General features: G+C 41.2%; 1 protein-coding gene across 1 annotated transcript in view; it reads right to left on the bottom strand.

Annotated features, from left to right (window-relative positions):
* The window catches only part of SND1 (staphylococcal nuclease and tudor domain containing 1), a 419293-nt gene that overhangs the window by 204529 nt on the left and 196258 nt on the right, over positions 1-18506 (bottom strand). Inside the window, exon 12 of the mRNA XM_082661749.1 lies at positions 16447-16547. Within this exon, the coding sequence (XP_082517875.1) occupies positions 16447-16547 (101 nt within the window). The remainder of the gene's footprint in view (positions 1-16446; positions 16548-18506) is intronic.

Here is an 18506-nt window from a genome sequence, read left to right on the forward strand (position 1 = left end):
GTTCAAAGGAAAGATGTTAAAGGTACGTGTACAAGGGAAGCATCTTTGAGGAAACAGCTGAAAAGGTGAGCCTCACTTCACAAGGCCAGAGACCTGTCCAGTAGATGAAGCCATCCGTGCAGGCTCCTGCTTCGAACCTGGCTGTCCTGGGAGGAGGGCACCCTGGGCTGATGAAGTTGATGAGCTCCCCTCTTTGGAGGCAGCACATGGCCTGGGAGAGCGCCCACCCAGCTGCAGCCTCTGCATCACATGCGCCGCTGCAGCGGCAAGATTCATGGCTTCCGCAACAGGCCAGTGTTATCCAATATGCATGAAATCAAAGTTTTCATCATTTCCAATGGTCAACGGCCAGTAGGTGTTAAATCCCAGAATACCAGGGTTAACAAAGGAGTCATTAAAAACCTAGCATTAAATCACTGCTGTAGCCAATGGCGAGAGTGATGTCTGTAATACATTACAAGGCTGATTAGAAAGAAACAAGTTCCAATTTAGAAATGAATTATCGGATTTTTTAAAAAACTGGTTGGATAGGTATCACAACAATTTTGTTATCACAGGGGAATGAGAGGGGGTGACATACAAGTTATGTCATGGGTGGTAAATTATCATCTAAAATCACAGGGAACAGAAATCAGAGGTGAATAACTTCCTAAAGACATAATGAGGGGGCTTCCCTGGTGGCGCAGCGGTTGAGAGTCCGCCTGCCTTTGCAGGGGACATGGGTTCGTGCCCCGGTCCGGGAAGATCCCACATGCCGCGGAGCGGCTGGGCCCGTGAGCCATGGCCGCTGAGCCTGCGCGTCCGGAGCCTGTGCTCCGCAACGGGAAAGGCCACAACAGTGAGAGGCCCGCGTACCGCAAAAAAAAAAAAAAAAAAAAAAAAACATAATGAGGGAGAAGAGAATCCTGACACTGTGGTCAGATTTTACCTCCTGTCTTTTTAGTTTTTATGTGTGGGCGGGGCTGGGGGGAGTTCTGAGCTGCAAAGCCGTTATTATTATACTTTGTGCCCTAGAAACAAGTTTACTCTAGAGCAGTTTTAGAACAATCAGTCTGCTTACAGTCCCACTACCCCTGCCAGACTCTAAATAAACTCATTCTTCAGCTCATCCTTCTTGGAGCTGCCATAAAAAAATATACCTTCCAGAAAAAGATGACTCAGCTATTAAAATGGAAGGTAAACTGTGGAGAGGGCTGCATAGGGAGAGGAGGGGAAATGAGTGCTGACCCTAATGAACTGTCTTCTAATCTACAATGAACACTGTGTTATTGCTGAACATAATCTAGCAATGTGAAAACAGTCTAATGGTCTAAAGATGAAAAACACAGAACGGGCACAAGTGGGCAAGGTATGACCTACCTATATGCTCCAATTTTCCTGAGTTTCCAGATGGGAAAAACAGCCTCCAGCGACTCCTATTTACTTTTTTATGGATCTATCCTGGGACAGTTCATTTACAATAAAAACACATGTCACCAAGGTCTACTCAAGCTCAGGCTGAAAGAATCCCTTTACAGGCAATGATTCTCAACCACACCCTCTCAAACACAAAGCTCAACAATGCAGAACAAGGTATGGAAAATAGTTCCAATTCAAACTATCCAATCCAAAATAGGAATACTTCTAGTTATTGACTATTCCTCCTCTGCCAACCAAACCCACTCTAAAAACAAGACTGACATCTCCCCCTGAAAACAAGTCTTGCAAGGTTCTCAAAGACCAGACTCAAACTTTTGTGTGTTATAATCAAGGGCAATATTCAAAATATTCAAATATTTAACATTATAGTACTGGCTAGTTTGTTATACATGTGAACACCAGCTGAACACAAGCCCTGCTTATAAATAGAAAGGTGTGAAGGAAAACAGCCAGGGTCATAAATGGGGTTAGACCTAGAAGAGCATCAACACAAAACAGCAAATCACTTGAGGATATTAGTCTGGATTAAAGGCTGCCAAATAATTATGCCTCGGTCACCTAAGTACACATTATTAATTTCAGATACATCAGTCTTATCTGATACATCTACAACTTATCTGAGAGTAGAGGAGTATGTTGGCTTTGGAAACTCCTGTTTCCTCTAGCCTTCCTTTCCTAGTGCTTGTTAATACTGGCAGCACATTAGAATCACCATTCAAAATACCCGTTCCAGGCCAATAATACCAGAATCTCTAGGGGGTAAAGATCAGTATTTTTAAAACAACAAATATCAGTACCTAGATTTAAAATATGGGGCACCATTATATTTTTAAGAGCCCCAAGTGGTTCTATAATGTAGTTTTGTGGAAAACTGCCTAGACAACTAATATAGGCTTCTTTTCAAGAATTCAAGGGGCCAAGAATGAAGAAATGCAACTTCAGGGCCCCAGAATCATACATGTGTCAAACAATCTAGCATTCCGCAAAGAACAAGAACCTAAGAATTGTGGGTAGGGAGCACACCAAACTTTGGAACCGGTTCAGGAACAGCAAATGCATTTCTATTGGCTCTATTTAGGTTGCAGCAAGATAAGCAATCGGCTGTGGGAGCCACCAGGGAGAAGATTCCTCATGTCTGTCTCCTCAGAACAGAGCCGCCAGTTGCAATGCTGCATTTTCTAGGCAGCTGTGATGACAAGAGGCCCCTCCAAAATGTTGGCACCACGTGGGGAGGGGGAGTTCTCTGCCTCTCAGGGGAATAAGGGACAAATAAGCAAACACGTGGCCATTATGACAAAACCAGGCCTACGTACCCAGTTTATTATTAGCCTGACATTAAACACCACTTAAAAACAAAACAAAACCACCCGCCCACACAAACACGCACCCAAGACAGAAAATTACATAATGGCATCTGGAATGATTGGCTCTGACAGTGCAAGGAGAACCAGCCAAATCATAGAGGTCCGGTAAAGACCAAAATGGAGACGGGGTAGCCCCAGAAAGCCTTTTTCAAATCCTCTATGGTTGGACTTCCCTGGTGGTGCAGTGGTTAAGAATCTGCCTGCCAACGCAGGGGACACGGGTCGAGCCCTGGTCCTGGAAGATCCCACGTGCCGTGGAGCAACTAAGCCTCTGCACCACAACTACTGAGCCTGCGCTCTAGAGCCCGCGAGTCACAACTACTGAACCGTGTGCCACAACTACTGAAGCCCACGCGCCTAGAGCCCATGCTCCGCAGCAAGCGAAGCCACCGCAATGAGAAGCCCACGCACAGCCCCCGCTCGCTGCAACTAGAGAAAGCCCGCACGCAGCAATGAACACCCAATGCAGCCAAAAATAAAATTAAAAATTAAAAAAAAAAAGATGCATTAGAAAATGGTATTAAAAAAATCCTCTATGGTTTTTGCAGGTGCTGATATACATGAAAAATGCTTTGTCCTTGTTTAGAGGAAGGCATTCAAAATAATACTCTAGATTCTGGAAGGCCATCATTCTGCTCTGCAAAATACCAAGCCACTGTTACCTGAAAAAATAACTATCTTCTTCTACATAAGTTAGAAGAAAATTGTTTTGGCACAGGTTGCTTCTTAGGGTGGATGCTCAAAAGAAGTTCTCTCAGATGGGTCAGCAAGGAAAAACAGGCCCAGTAAGAATTCTACTAACTGCTCCGTTATGGTTTATGGTCCATAACCCAGCCAGCTGGCACCACGGAAACAGGCGAGTCGTGTTTTGTTTCCCAGAATTCATGAGCAACTGGACCAAGCCCAACGTCAGTATGGATAAGGTCTAGAATGTGGGAGCAGCTTTAGACTTCCACCGCATAAACAAAGTATACAACTGCAGCGGGTAAAAGCTCTAGAAGTGAGTCTCCACTTATAAAACAAAGTCAAAACAAAAATGTTTCCTGGTAGTCAACGTTTGCCTAAGAATTAGAAGACACAATGTTTTTTAACTGAACAATTTGCAGCTCTAGTAGAAGCAACAAATGAACCCAGCAATACAATAAGCGTTTTGCGATTTCCTATTCTCCCCTTCCCTTGGGGGGAACGGGGGGTTATTTTGGTTTCCAACTTTGAAATACAGTAAGCAACTACAGAGCCTCGGTGGTGAACCCTCACTCAAATGGTCTGATCTCCCCATAGCCACAGCCTGTGCTAAGTGACAAACGAAGGAAAACAGTTTCAAAGCCAGGTTTCTGAGAAAGTGGTGACAAGAAAAAATGATTTACACAGGTGCTTCTTACTTTAGAGGAAAAGGTGATTTTGCAGTCAATGTCAAGATGATTTTTGTTTTGGGAGGAGGCGGGATAGAACTGCAATATAATTAATTCCCCTTGTTGCTGACCTGATACGTGATGGTCTATAAATCAGTTTTAACACAACAGAAGCTTACATTAAGGCAATAGTTTGTTGAATCACAGCTGTCATGTAAACAGATGTATCAGAAAGCCAAAAGGCTCCATGTAAAACCCACACTGGAAACTTGATAAAAGGCAGTCCCAAGTTTCCTTTGGCCCCTATGAAGCTCATGCCATTAAACATCTCTAAATTCTATGCTGCATGCTGACTTCCAAGGTCCAAATATCTGTTAAATCCCTCCATGTTCCACTTGCTGTGAACACAACAATGGCACAAAACTTCACAAAGGCATCACAGCAGAGAGGGTCAGTCTAAAAGATCCACAGAAAGGGAATTCCCTGGTGGTCTAGTGGTTAGGACTCTGCATTTTCACTGCCATGGGCCCAGGTTCAATCCCTGGTTGGGGAACTAAGGTCCCACGATGCGGCAAAAAAGAAAACAAAAAAAATTCAGAGAATCTGACTTTCAGTAAGACTTTTAAGGTAGGGGCAGAGAATAGCAGCATTTCCTAAAACACTTAAGTCAGTAGCCCTCTGCCTTTTAAACACCTAATATATACAGGTAGGAAGTAAATAGGTAGCTATATATGTATACACAACAAGTATACCCAGGGAGACTGCTTGCTAGCACACCTCTTGGTTTGAAAGATACTATTCAATAAATTGCTTTTACTAAGTAATAAATATTGTCCCTACTCAATGGTCAATGTGTGTTAAACTCCTTGAAACATTAAAAATTACTCATGAATATCTAACTTCTTTTACAGGAGTACTTATCAGTCATTACTGTCTTAGGTGAACTGAGTATACCTTCGATGCTTAGAGGAAAAATGATGTGATTCGGTGGCAAGTGAAAAAATGAGAAAAGAGAAATCCAAAACTAAAGTGTCTGCCATGGAACAATAAGAACTGACTAGTACAACAACATCTAACCATAATCCCATGGGGTGATTTGCTGTTTAACTAACCTTTGAGCAGGTACTACATACTAGGCATTTTCTACATCTTATTCAAGCTCATCTGTGAGGTAGCAACGTTATCAGTAGATGGGCTTGGGCGGGGGGACTGTGAAGAATAAGAGGGTGGAATATAAAAACATTCAAGAAGAATCCTTAAAAAAGGAAAAAGTTGAGTGAAAAGAAATGGCCACAGATGTAGGAGAGGTGACAAAGGACAAAAGAGACCCCTAGGTCTGAAATTAGGCCAATGACCAATTTAGAGGCCAGGCTTAGGACTCATTTAACTACTTGACTATTATGGCTTAGTCACTGTGCTAGACATTTTAAATGCACTGGCACATTTAATCCTCACAACAGCCCTCGGAGTGTAGTATTATCGTATCGAACTCACATAAGAAAAAAACTAAGGCCCAAGATTGCACAGCTATCAAGGCATAGAGCCGAGGTTTAATCTCAAGTGTGCTTACCTCCAAAGCCTATTTGAAGAAAATATCCACAGAATCTTCAGATCCAACAATAACTAGTCTTCATCTCAACATTATGACAAACGGTCAAAGTTTTCCTGTTTGTAAATTAAATTCTTAAAAAATAACCAGCACTCAAAAGGCATACCCTTCAAACAACGGTTATGTTAGCATGATTACATAATGGCTGATTCCCCCTATTTTCTAAACTTTTGAAAATGATACTACAATTTTTATCACTTTAAAATATCACTCAATATGAACTGGAGCAAATCCCTGTGAAGCAGCATCACCACTGGGAGACAGAAAAATCTATAAAACTCCATTCCTGCTTCCCTTACCACTGTGTACTGTGCTGGCCACAGGAACTGTAAAGAGAAAGGGGCTGAGATATGGCATTAAAAGACACAATTTGTGCTTACTGGTAATCATGTCAAATGTCCCCTCTCCTTATCACATCAATTGCACTCTCCAAAGGAAAAAATAAAGAATGCTTGACGGAGGTCAGAATGGCAGACTGAGAACTTATGTCCACATGACATTCTTTACAAGGTCCCACTGAAATGACAGAAAAGACAGATATGCACAAGAATAAAGCCCTAAAAGCGCTGGAAAATAAGAAAGTGTGTTAACAGCATATCAGAAAGTTTGCACAAATCCTGAAAGACAGAAAACAGATCGGATCAGATGGGTGGCAAATCAGGGGCGCTTCAAGGGCCTTTATTGACACAAACAAAGCACACGGTGAGTAGGCTTTGGGAACATCATCTGAGCAATTAATCAGGAACAGCATTCAGAAGAGCAGGGCCGGCCAGCCAGCCTCTTCCCCATCCATCCCTGCTAGGAGCAGAGAGTTTTGACCCCTGGTAAAAGAAAAAGGCCCTAACCAGCAAGCACAGGCATTTCTTCCAGCACGTACTTGTTTGTGTGATCCCAAGCAGTTCACATCCCACAAAACCACCAAAACCCCGAAACAAACAGGGTTATACTCAGTCGTCTTAAACCCTATGGAACTTTCTAGCCTAAGCACCAGCAAAAACGACCCTAATAAAAATGGTGCACAATGAAAAATCTCTAGGGTTCGAGTAGCCTTGAACTCTGGGGCTCTGATTCTTTCTCTTCCATCTAGAGAAGGGACTACAGGGCTTTGTTTTCAATAGAGACCATTTAAAAAAAATTTTTTTTTAATTGAAGTATAGTTTATTTACAATGTTGTGCCATCAATAGAGACCATTTTAATCAAAACAGTCTGATGCATAGTGTAGTCTTCTTCATTAATCCACTGTTTTAATTCTGGAAAAAGTGTCTTCATAGCTTTTGTGACCTCACTGACAGGCTGCTACCGGGCTTAACATAGCAAAAAGCATAAAGGTTCTTGAAGTCACTAATGTAGTCATGACTTACGTGAAAGGAAGTTCCTACTATAGACTCCTCCACTTTACACTTAGATTTTTCTTATTTAAGTCTTTATACCTTGCTAAAGTTCTCCCTTTAAATGTAAGAAAGTTTATCCCTTACTGTTTTCAATACTTCAATGTATTTGGGGACATCACTTATAAACCAATACGACTTCTACTTTATATCAATGTGTTTCCCCAAATTACCGATGTCACACGAGATAATTCACTTCAAAAAACACACATGTTATAATAGAACAGAGGGCAGGTGATTTTGGTAGATGGATTTTGTGGCCTGAAAGTTAAGCAGAGGCACCGTGTTTAGAGAGAGTAGGCCGAACACATCACAGACCCACCCCACCCCTGGTCGCCCCTCACAGGCCATCCCAGGGAAATGCACTAAGGCTCTCTACCAGGTGATGAAAGCCCCCCACGCCTCGACAGTTTTAGTGGGGCCTGAAATTTGCCTGCTTCCTCTATGTTCCAGGTCCACTTTCAGGCACCATATAAGGAAGGCTGCGTCTGATCATTCCTGCTCCCTTATGACTTTTTTATGACAGATGTCTTGGAGAAGCAGACACAGAAAACTGCAGAGGAACAACCATGCCAACTCCAGCCTGGTCCTTTCTTTATAAATATAGGTCAAGCTTCACAAAATGCTTGAGGACTTATGAAAGAAAAAGAACAAAGTAAAGAGCATTTAGTCATGGAGGAAAGCTGGAAGAAGTGCTTAATTTTTAAATAAGATTCTCAGAGATAGAGAAAATATTATATTCATAAACTAAGAAGAGGATGCTATTAAAATAGAGCACTTAAAGAACAGAAAATTTAAATATGAGTGCTGACATTAAAAAGTAAAATGGGTTTGATTAATAGACTAGCATGTAAATTTCATGGGGGCACAAATCATTTCTATTTTAGAACTGCCATATATTCCTGGTGCCTAACCCAGTGCTTAGTACACACCAGGCACTCTCTAAAGACTGGGTATATGAAATAACAAGTAAGTACATGAATAAGTGAGATGAATGAATCAGAGACGGTATGAATGTAAATGAGTCAATATACATGGCTGGCTGGCTAAGCAAGTGGGAAAACAATGAAGACATCTCCTTGAATATAGGACAAAAATGCAGAGGTGGTCTTAAAAATTTGGAAGAAAAGTTAGATATATGAAGATACAATATTACAAAAGAAAAAGAAAATGATTCAAGAAGTGACAACAAAAAAATCTCTTTAGTGTTCAGTGTTGAAAAGACAATCGAGTATGAAGCAAAAAGGACATCGAAATATTTTGATAAAGTTTCAGAAAACCAACAATGGTAAATTGTAAAAACTCTTCCAGAGCCATAAAAAAATGTTACATTTAAAGAAACAGAAATTGGATTTCTCATAAACGTTGTTGAAGCAATAGAACAGTGTCTTCAAAGTTTTCAAGAAAATAATTTTGAAGCCATAATTTTATAATGACACTAATAATCAAGAACATAAGCAAAAAAATTTAGACATTTTCAGAAATTTAGAAACTTTACCACCCAACACATGAGAAAAATCAAGGTTCTTCAACAAATGAGAGGAAAATCCACAAAAAGAATGACTTGAGATATAGTGGCAACTGTATATGAAGAAGTGTAAAAAGGAAGAAGGGATATAGACACACACAATTAATTCAACAGTTCTCTGGACATTTAATGACATGAATTTCTTTTATGGTAGGTCTAATCACACTATCATGTTTTTTGGTCCAACAGGAACACTTACACAATTATAACTGCTAGGGGATGCGGGATAGGTTTAAATATTTAGGAACATCTTGCAAGCAAAGGTTAGAAGACAATGACATTGACAGAGGAGAAACTGAATAAATGCTATAAATCTTGATAAAAGCAAAAAAAACTTTTTTAAAAGAATAAGAAAAAAGTGTAAGCATTCTAATTTCCTAATCTTTCAGAGTGGGCAGTACATAGACACTATATAAAGTTAATCAGAAACAGTAACTGAACATTATAAAGTTTCCCACTGGTGAAACAAAAATAATGTAAGAAAACTAGGGGCTAAAGGGTAGAAATAATAGTGCAAACACTAAAAAATGAAGAGATACTGTTTAAAGCTAAAAATTTAAAAAATTAGTAGTGTTAATTTATAGGGTTATAAGGATAACCAACCCGAAAAGTGAGAAGCAGTCTCCGTTAGAAGTTAGCATCGGGTCCTCTGCCCGGTGAGACAGGAGTAAGGTAAGCAAGTCTTTAGGTCCCTAAGAGAACATGGAGCAGGATGGGAACCACCTGAATTGTCAGGACTCACAAAGCTTCACCAACACTGAACGACCCAAGAATGGTAATGTGAAGAGGAAAAGGACAAATGGCTTCAGTGGTTAGTCGCTTGAGCATTTCATTTTGTCTACTGACAGGTTAAGTTATTGACTCATCTAAAAATAAAGATGTACGAGGGATTATCTCTTATTTTTATTTTAACTTGTTTGAGTGGTAGATTCTCTAAAAGTCCCAGGCAAAATCTGAATAGAAAAGAGCCTTTTAAGGTACTGTTTATATAAAGTCACTTGTGTTTCTTAAAGCCAAAATTTCCATAAGCAAGGTTCTGGGGGCAGCAAAGCCAGTGAATACCCTTAAGGACTCTTGACATCTCAGCGACCAGTCGAGAAAGTTTCTGAGAATGAAGTGCAGCCGGGAGAGCCTCCGCACAGCGAAATGCTTAAGACTTTGTTCACGGCTATATTCCCAGTGCCTGGCGCACAGCAGGTGCTCAACAAATATGTGTTGAAGAAACAAACAGATAAATCTATTGTTCTTAGCAGACAAATATAGAAGGAGCAGCTGGTCTCCTGTCTGGGCCCAGTCCCTCACTAAGTTACTTTGAGGGCCCACAGAAATCGGAATAGATAGCATTTCTACTTTTTCCAAACAGGGCCTTTAACTTAAGATGATTCTGAACACACTTATCCATATCTCTAAACATTCCAGAATGTTCCTCCCTTAGGATGAGTTCCCCTTATTTGGAGAAAAGCCTCATTTTCTTCCAGGCTCTCCCTGGTATACTTTGTGAAATTGATAAGGGGGCCTTCCTGAAGATCAGCTCAGTATACACTGTCACCCAGTACTTGACATTCTACTCAATTGATACTGAGAGAAAAAAAAAAAAAATAGAGAAAAGTGAAAGAAAGAACACACATTGCTCAGTAAAGGATTCTGCTGATTTGTAAGAGCCAAGTGCTCCATTATGAAAAGCTTAATTGAACTTCCATATATAGTGATGAGGGTAATACAATAATTTGAAAGCATCAGGGCTGTACAAAGAAAAAAAGACTCAGCTGCATGAGATTCCCACATATAGACAGCCACAAGATGTTCAAGACCTAACTGAAACTAAGCAGTGTTCCCACCTGAACACTTTGCCACAACCAAGTTCCTTCTTATGGTGCTGTATGGGGCCATTCTCTTAAAATGGTCACTGTGCTAAAGCTAGCAGGAGATAGGTGCAGTTATTTAACCATTCTTTCCAAAGTATTCTACGCTAAATGCCACAGATGCTTCCGATGTCTTCAGGATGGTGGACAGGCATAAATAATTCTACTACTCAACACAGCAGCCTGTGAGGTTGAGAAAACAACCTACGGTGCTCTTTTTAGAGGCGAAGGTTGGTTAGGAGTTTATGATTTAGGTGTTTGGGGGTGAGGGGAGAGGAGGAATGTTTCTTCTGATGGCTTCTTTTCCCTTAAAAGCAGGAAAAGGTTGGAGGGGGAACCCCACTAAGGTAGATGAAGTGTAAACAACAAATCTGTGCAGGAAAGTGGTGGCTACAACCCAGAGTTTACCTCCCGGCTGAGCCACTGACATTAATACTATGTCAGGTACTGAAAGAGTACCTCTTCAGAATGCTGTGGGCCACTTGGTGAGTAAGAACACTAGGACAGAAAATGGGGTTTCAGGAGGTCGCGTTCTTCCTATGTTTAGCTTGGAAGTCAGACATTAGTGTGTTTTAAGATTTGACCTGACAGCAAAAGCCTTACAGCTACAGAACTCAGGCCAGAAAAGCTAGGGATGGTATGACACTGCTTCCTACTATGGCTGAGAAAAACTGAACTAGGATTAGAAAAGAATTCTTCTCGAAGAAGGAGAATACCTTAACCTCATGCTCAGTCACTAACAGAAGAGCTGAGGAAGTACGCCTGCAAACTAGAACCAATGAAAGTGAAAAAAGGAAAAGAAGTCTGATTCTAGGACTTCCTTGGCAGTCCAGTGGTTAAGACTTTGCCTTCCAATGCAGGGGGTGCGGGTTCGATCCCTGGTCCGCGAGCTAAGATCCCACATGTCTCGCAGCCAAAAAAATCAAAAAAAGGTAAAACAGAAGCAATATTGTAACAAATTCAATAAAGACTTTAAAAATGTCCCACATCAAAAAAAAAAAAAAAGAAGTCTGATTCCTTGTAAGTGTAATAGTCTGATTTATATAAAAATAATAAAGACAAACTATCTATGAAGAAGCCAGAGAGCCGCAAAGGAAGCTCATAAAGATGGCATTGCTCCTGCTAGATGATAACCATTACAACAAAGAGGAACTAAGATGCTCCAAGCCCAAGAGATCTGCCACAACATCTCTGGTAGTAAGGACCCCACACAGGCATCAAGGTGGACAGCAGTGGCTTTACATGAATGTGGCCAGGAGCAGAGATTAAAACAATGTTTCAAAAATCACAGTTACAAAACTCCAATCACCTCTCAAAAAACTGACCTTGTGCAGAAATGAGGCATTTCCCAACTGTTCCTATTGCACAGTTTCATCTCTGTGCCATCTTTCACTTTTCCAAAATGGGCCATGTCTATTGTCTCCTATTATTGTGAAATACTTCACATAATGAGAAGGGGCAAAACCTTAAATGACACTATCTACTGGATATGTGACAATTTTCCAGGGATGGGGGACGGGGTGGTGGTAATTATGAGCGTACACGTGTGAGGCTTGACCCCAAGTCATATTTTTAGGTGGCCCTTTATAAATGTGAACAAAATTTTTTTTTAACACTTTTCTTTGAAAATGTGATATGCAGAAAAGACATGGGCAATCAGTTAATAGGTAATATGGGTTTGCCAAACTGCAGCTCAAAAGTAATTGGGGGGCTTCCCTGGTGACGCAGTGGTTGAGAGTCTGCCTGCCGATGCAGGGGACACGGGTTCGTGCCCCGGTCCAGGAAGATCCCAAATGCCGCGGAGCGGCTGGGCCCGTGAGCCATGGCCGCTGAGCCTGCGCATCAGGAGCCTGTGCTCCGCAACAGGAGAGGCCACAACAGTGAGAGGCCTGCGTATCGCAAAAAAACAAAAAAGTAATTGGGAAGTCCAGCACAAGTAAAGGTCACCCCACAAAACTTGCTCCCCAGGAAGGCTCTGGCAATAACAGAAGAATGAGATTTTAATCACTGAAGCTAATTACATAGAAGACTAAATCACAAGAAGAGTTATATAAGTGTCTTAAATACAATACAAAGTAATTAACACGAAGCGCCATCTTGACAGCTTCCTGTAACAATCCAGGCCTAAAAGGATCAGCTAATTCCCAACCTGGGAGCCAGAGAATGAGAAACAACTCAAAGTTTGATCTTTTTATTTAAACTGTTTTGATTAACAGGTAACAACTCTTGCCAACTCCATAGTGAAGTTAATCAAGAAAAAAATTTTAATCTATTAGAGGAATAATGAACCTTGTTTTCATTGATTCCCCAGAGGGCAAGAGAGGGGGAGTTGAAGACGGTTCCACCAGAGAGGCCTCCCAAAGACCATGTGACTTGACGCAGACCCATACAGCAAGAGAAAACAACAGGAGGATGAGATGGAACCCTATGGAGGATAGGGATAATTCACACACTTTGGCATGTGAAATACACTGAAAAATCTGCTTTGAAATAATCCTGAAAGAGGCCATCTCATCTGTCTCTTCCTTCTCTTTCCCCTGGAATGAGTAGTTTGAGAAAAGCTATTCGAGAATCGATTTTTTTTTTTTTTTTTTTTTTTTTTTTGCGGTACGCGGGCCTCTCACTGTTGTGGCCTCTCCCGTGTGGAGCACAGGCTCCGGACGCGCGGGCTCAGCGGCCATGGCTCACGGGCCCAGCCGCTCCGTGGCATGTGGGATCCTCCCGGACCGGGGCACGAACCCGTGTCCCCTGCGTGGGCAGGCGGACTCTCAACCACTGCGCCACCAGTGAAGCCCCAGACATAGTTTAGATTGGGTCGTTTAGACACAGTTTAGATAAGATCATTAATTCTGCAGCATCTCTACAAGCTGAACAAAGCCTAAGACCTCTCACGAGAGAGGCAATGAATTACTAGAGGAGCTCTCCTAGCAACCTTTCCTTAACTGGCCCACATGTTCTACGATCTCCCCAAAACCCAGAGGCTGATACCAGTTAGTGACTGAGGACCACTCTAACACACCTGTGCACTTCTATCCCAATCTGTTTCTGTCCCCAGATTTATACTGGTCATTTTTATTATGTACTTCACTAAGTTTTATATCAATAATTGAAATATGAGTACCAAAAGAAAGTGTCTTTATGAAACATTGTTTTAAAAGGTTTAATAAGAGGAATGGCTTTTAAATGGCTGCAACATGTGCAAAAATCAGAGCAGGAAAACTATAACAGATGAGGGGGATGTAAATCACAAAGATCTAGGATTCCATAATTAGTGTTTTTAAGTCATCATTCCATAGAGAAAGTTCTGCAACTCACAGTGGGTCCTTGCTGCCCATATATCAAAGATTTGGAGATATAAATACCTTTTTGTGTTTAAAATGGAATTAAGGGGTTTCCCTGGTGGCACAGTGGTTGAGAGTCCGCCTGCCGATGCAGGGGATGCGGGTTTGTGCCCCAGTCCGAGAGGAACCCACATGCCGTGGAGCGGCTGGGCCCGTGAGCCATGGCCACTGAGCCTGCACATCCGGAGCCTGTGCTCCGCAACGGGAGAAGCCACAACAGTGAGAGGCCCGCGTACCGCAAAAATAAATAAATAAAAAAATGGAACTAAAACATTTGGGATAAAAAAATTAAATCCCCTGCTCTAGCCAATGTTTCTGAATAACCATTAAAAGCAGATAGAAGAATTTCGGTATAATTCTAAATATAAGCTGAGTATTTTGGACATTATTATTAATACCTCAACTCTCCTACAGTATTATTTGGAATGATTTAAGTAGAGAAAATTCAAGAAAAAATGAAAACAAAATCAAGGCCATGGGAAATCAAAGAGAAGCCATGAGGAAGACTTGAACATCAGAAGCATGCTACCAGGAAGACTTTCTAGAGATGCCCTATCTTTGGCACTGACCTTCCAATAACCAAATAAACAAGGAAAACTATCAGATACAAGGTTTTTTTTGTGTGATATTTATCAGATTAAAATAAACCTGTAGCTCAGAAGAAACAGCTGTCCCAGGTAATGAAACATCTAAGTACTCCCAGTTTTATTTCATAAAGGGACACTGTGCAATACAGTAAACAATCACTCACAGGTTTATTGAACTCCTACCAACTGCTGAATACTGAGACTACAGCAGAGAATAAGCAAGACAAAACCCCCTATCTTCAGGGAGCTTACTATCTGGTGAGGTTTGGTCTCAAAAATATTAGTACATCCCCACATTTCTCCCAGTTACCGCCCAGCAGTTTACACATAAAGTCTAGTTTAGTAGAAACAAATCTATGAGGAAACTCAACGCAACCAGGGTACCCTGCCAAGCCGGTCTAATCCGAGGTAAATACCTTGGTAAATAATGCAAAAGTAATACTTACGATCTAATTACAAGAACTGGGAGATAGAAAGGTCAATGTTAACGCCCCATAGAACATTTCCAGAATATCTAATTTTAAGCAGTGTAAATTTATTTTGAAAATATACTTCAATGGTAACCAAATGAAAAAAAAAAAGAATCCGCTCTAATGGGTCATTAGAAAAACACAAATAGAAGCCATCTGCCAAAAATAAAAAGATGTGCATTTTGACAGCAGTGGTGTTGTTTTAACCAGTAAGTAGATAGAAGGAGCAGTTATCGGAGAGGACTCCTTGTATGTGGCAGCGTAAATCTTAATCTAGGGGAATACTAACTTTCCAGCTTTCCACAGGAGGAAGGCATGCATCAAGCTCCTAAGAATTGGTGACAAATTGGTAATAATTGTTGTTGCAAGTCATACAGATGGAAGAATGAGCAAAATATTTCCTAGTTTCCCCCATTCCAAAAATATTATCTAATTCTCAAGAACCTGCTTCTAAAAATAACCTGATGCCTGTGATGATATTAAGGTAATGACATCAAAAGCCTATATTCAGTTCCTCTCGGCAAAAGTGAAGTCTCCGATTGCTGCGTGAACATCAACAACATTAATACCTATAGGAGCCGCAACAGTAGCTAAAAATACCTGTTTCCAAAAGTGACAACACGAATGGGGGCAGGGGGAGCGGGGCGACGGATGGGAGAAGCTCCTGTTTGGCAGGAGAGCTTCTGGAAAGTAAGTTAGCCACCAGATCCTCTTTCTTTCAGGGGCATGCTATAGCTTACAGAGAGGTGTTTCTCCCAATGGGCTTCACTGTACTTTCAACAAAACAATCCTTGTTTTGATGAGAAGCCTATCCTTTTCTTCCCCTCCACCATGCCCTCTTTTAAGAGAAAAGAAAAATACCAGTTTGGTAACAACCACCATTTAAGATTGTGAAATAGAAAAGGAGACAATTAGCATGCTGGTGTCTTTTACGCAGGGTAAGAATTGCTCCTGGGGACTAACTGATTGTTTTAATATTTATTGTGGAAGCACGGCCCAGCAGGCTTCCTACTGGCCCCATCAGATAGCTCCTTGGAAGGCTGTTCCTCAACCGAGCTCCCAAAAGACTTTGGAATGTAACCAGGGTAAGGCCAGCGGAGTAGAAGAGGGAGACCCTGTCATCTACTGATTACATACATCTATACAAAGAAAAGGTCCAATTAACCTCTCTTCTCTTTCTGGCCTACAATTAAACTAATATGCAGAGAATCTTTCTAATTTTGCACAGTACCTAAGGGCCCGACTGACACTCAATAAACGGCATTATTAATAGTAATAATGAGTGCTACATAGTGCCAAGCACACAGAGCCCAGTAAGTCTTAAATAATGACAATAATGAAAGTATATGATTAACTAATGAGCGATTATGCAGTACTTTGCAAACAAAGTGCTACGCAGGCACATAACAATTATAAGCCACTGAGTTAAGAGTAACAGAAAGCAAATCAGGACAAAGGGAGGAGAGACTTGAATGAGGAGAGAACTCTCAGCTATGGCTGAGTTGCTACCAGCCAGAACACTCACATTCCTCCAATGGTGACAGTGGCACAGGTACGCTCTGAAAAGGCAGGCACCGTCTCTGTGGCTGGGCTGGCCGGTCTAATGTAGTCCACAGTCACGTTGACCTGAAAATAAAGAATCAAGGTAGACCACTGTAAAGTAATTACACTCCAATAAAGATGTTAAAAAAAAAAAAAAGCATCAAGGTAGTTAAGGCTGAGAATTTGCAACACAGCTCACTAGCAGCCCCCTGTGCCAGCACAACTGTGAAAGCTGACCTCACTCACAGTATGACTTTGTGGGTCTAAGATTTTAAAAAACAACTGAAAGAGAGCTGAACCACACATGGGGAGAAAATATCTGCAAAAAGCCATCTCTAATAGAGGACTGTAATCCAAAATATAGGAAGAACTCTTAAATCCCAACCATAAGAAAATGAAAAACCCAATTTTAAAGTGGGCAAAAGACCTGGATATCTTACCAAGGAAGACATACAGATGACAAGCATATGGAAAAGATGTTCCACACGTGTCACTGGGGAAATGCAAACTGAAACAACTATGAGCTACCATGACGCATCTATTAGAATAGCCAAAATCCAAAACACTGACCACAGATGCAGGTGAGGATAGGGAACAAAAGGAATTCTCGTTCAGTTACTGGGAATACAACACAGTACAGCCACTCTGAGAGATGGTTTTGGATAGAACAAACTTTTACCATACATCCCGACAGTAAAAAACTTGAGTCCACACAAAAATCTGTATGTGGATGTTTTTGGCAGCTTTATATATAGATGCCAAAACTTGGAAGCAACCAAAGTGCTCTTCAGTAAGTGAGTGAATAAACTGTGGTTCACGAACACAACTGCATATTATTCAGCCCTTAAAAAGAAATGAGCTGTCGAGCCACGAAAAGACATGGGGGAATCTGAAATACATATTACTAAGAGAAAGAAGCCAATCGAAAAGCTATATATTGTATGATTCCAACTGTGACGTTCTGGAAAAGGCAAAAATACGAAGACAGTAAAAGGATCACTGCCAGGGGTTAGCAGGACGAGACAGGATGAACAGCTGTGAGGGCAGGATTTTGACAGCAGTGAAACTATTCTGTATAGAAGTATAATGATGGATACATGTCATTACACATTTGTCAAAATCCATACAATGTAGAACACCCAGAGTGAACCCTAGTGAACTATGGACTCCAGATGATGCTGTGTCCATGTAGGCTCACCAATTATAATAAATGTACCACGCTGGAGTGGGATTGTTGATGGCAGAGGAGGAAGTACGTGGGGGGCAGGGGGGAGAGATACAGGAATTCTCTGTACTTTCTGTTCAATTTTGCTTTGAGCCTAAAAGATGCTGTGAACCTAAAGGATGACTGATATCAAGAGAGAAGGAAAAATGGCTGAACCTTTAAGGCCTTACATAAATTATACTCCACAGAGAAGAGATTTGGAACATTCCTGGAGGACTCCTAGACATTATGGTAAAGCAGTTCTCTAACCTTTTCAGACTCCTTTGAAAATCTGCTCAAAAATATGAATGAATGCCTCTACAGAAAAACTGCATGTCGTTTCAGCCCGCCATAAGTTCTCAAGGCCTGTGTTAAGAACTGTCAAGAAGAACAAACAAGATGGCAGTCACAGAGATTCTTGGGGCGGGTTTCACAATATGTGAATCAAAATGATGCAGCTAACTACACCCGATACCAACAGAGTTGGAGTTAGGAAATTGGGGGTGGGGGGGTGGGGGATGGACTGGACCGGAAGAACCTTTAATACTAGGTTAATCCTAGTATATACTAAACATATGGATATGGACACACTGAGTGATGCTTTTTCTTTACAAAACCTTTCAAGAGGACGTGTGTGTGTCAAAAGAAAGTTGTAAAAATAAATAAATAAATAAAAGAAAGTGGTATGTGGTATCCCTTAGCAAACACACAGGGTCTGTATTATAGCATTAAGGCAAATGCTTGGCTTTGGTCATGGCCGAGGTTACATACCTGTTACATACCTGTACTGAGGAGTCAATCACCCTGAAGCCAACCCCATGATCTGAAAGTCCAGAATT

The sequence above is a fragment of the Grampus griseus genome, assembly GCF_964374135.1.
Source record: "Grampus griseus genome assembly, chromosome: 9".
Taxonomy (NCBI): Eukaryota; Metazoa; Chordata; class Mammalia; order Artiodactyla; family Delphinidae; genus Grampus; species Grampus griseus.